The 1,444-nt window shown below is 54.2% G+C and overlaps 1 protein-coding gene across 1 annotated transcript; it reads left to right on the forward strand.

Annotated features, from left to right (window-relative positions):
* The first annotated feature begins 371 nt into the window (after nucleotides 1-371).
* Nucleotides 372-1,201, forward strand: LOC127321914 (low molecular mass early light-inducible protein HV90, chloroplastic). Its single transcript, XM_051350873.2, has 2 exons — nucleotides 372-600; nucleotides 685-1,201. Exons 1-2 carry the CDS (start codon nucleotides 454-456, stop codon nucleotides 1,036-1,038), a joined length of 501 nt encoding a protein of 166 aa, XP_051206833.1. The 5' UTR covers nucleotides 372-453; the 3' UTR covers nucleotides 1,039-1,201.
* Nucleotides 1,202-1,444: the final 243 nt, after the last annotated feature.

Raw genomic sequence — 1,444 nt, forward strand, 5'->3', positions numbered from 1 at the left:
ATTTAGTCAAATTTCGTTCGAATCTATGTAAGTTTGGACGAATCTAATCGAATCTCGTTAAGTTTAAAATTTCCGAAATTTTGTTTGGGGGACGTGACTGGGGAGCGACGTCCCCCAAACGCGGCACGAACAAAATACGTCCCTAAACGCTCAATCCAGCATGTTTTGGGGGAACGCTTTGCGGATGCGGCTTATGAAGCCCTCCGCAGGGTGGCCTCCGTGTGCACGTACGAGTAGAAGGCAATTCACGGCCCGGAGATGCTCGCGACGTGGGCACCGTCGCGGCCACCGCCCAGCGCCTCGCAGGTAGGTTCGCTGGCCCGGAGCACATGCCTATAAATTGTGCCCACTGGCTCTCAGCAAATACATCAGCAACACTCGAAGACACAAACAGCAAAGTAGCAGCAAATTTCCGTAGCTTCTTCCTCCCTTCCTGCACTTTCCGAGGAATAGATGGCGACTGTGATGGCCATGAGCTCCTTCGCCGGTGCCGCCGTCTTGCCGGCCGGCCGCTTCGGCTCCCGGTCTCTGCCTGCGCTGGGCCGACGCGCCTTCGTCGTCCGAGCACAAACAGAGAAGCCGAGTACACCATCGCCCAAGGTACGTTGTTAAACTTGTACATGTCAGTATGTCACCCGGTTGACCGGTTCATTTACAAGTTTCTGATATTTGTTCCTGCCACAGCCGAGCCCATCAATCTGGGACGCGCTGGCGTTCAGCGGCCCGGCGCCGGAGCGCATCAATGGGCGTCTGGCCATGGTGGGATTCGTCACGGCGCTGGCCGTCGAAGCAGGGCGCGGCGACGGCCTCCTCTCGCAGCTCGGCAACAGCACCGGGCAGGCGTGGTTCGCGTACACCGTGGCGGTGCTCTCAGTGGCGTCGTTGGTGCCGCTCCTCCAGGGCGAGAGCGCCGAGGGCAGAGCCGGGGCCATCATGAACGCCAACGCAGAGCTCTGGAACGGCCGCTTCGCCATGCTCGGACTAGTCGCGCTCGCCGCCACCGAGATCCTCACCGGCGCGCCATTCATCAACATCTAGATTAGTCTAGTTACTGTGGGCTCGTAGCCATTTGTGCATGTACGTAGTCATCTGGAGTAGTTTGTTTCGCTAGGCTGTAACGCCCTCGATGAAGCGGTTAGAAAATATGTAGATCCTAACCCATTTTCGTCGCAAGAGTAACTCTGAAATTCGCCTGCCTTTATGTGTGCGTTTGCCCTTCTTCTATGTTGTTGCACAACATTCCGCATATTTTGCCACCAACAGGACAATACAATATGCCCGCCAATGGTCCTAAATTTCCAGAATTCGTTTCACCTTTATCCCCTATTTTCAGGCTTTTTATATGAATTATATCCATCTAGTAAGGAATATGGATTACCACATTTAGTGGAATCTTTGCTACTATTTTTTTATCCCCTCTAAGATTTTTGGGAGCGACCACCAT

This window comes from Lolium perenne, chromosome 2 (assembly GCF_019359855.2).
Source record: "Lolium perenne isolate Kyuss_39 chromosome 2, Kyuss_2.0, whole genome shotgun sequence".
Classification (NCBI taxonomy): domain Eukaryota; kingdom Viridiplantae; phylum Streptophyta; class Magnoliopsida; order Poales; family Poaceae; genus Lolium; species Lolium perenne.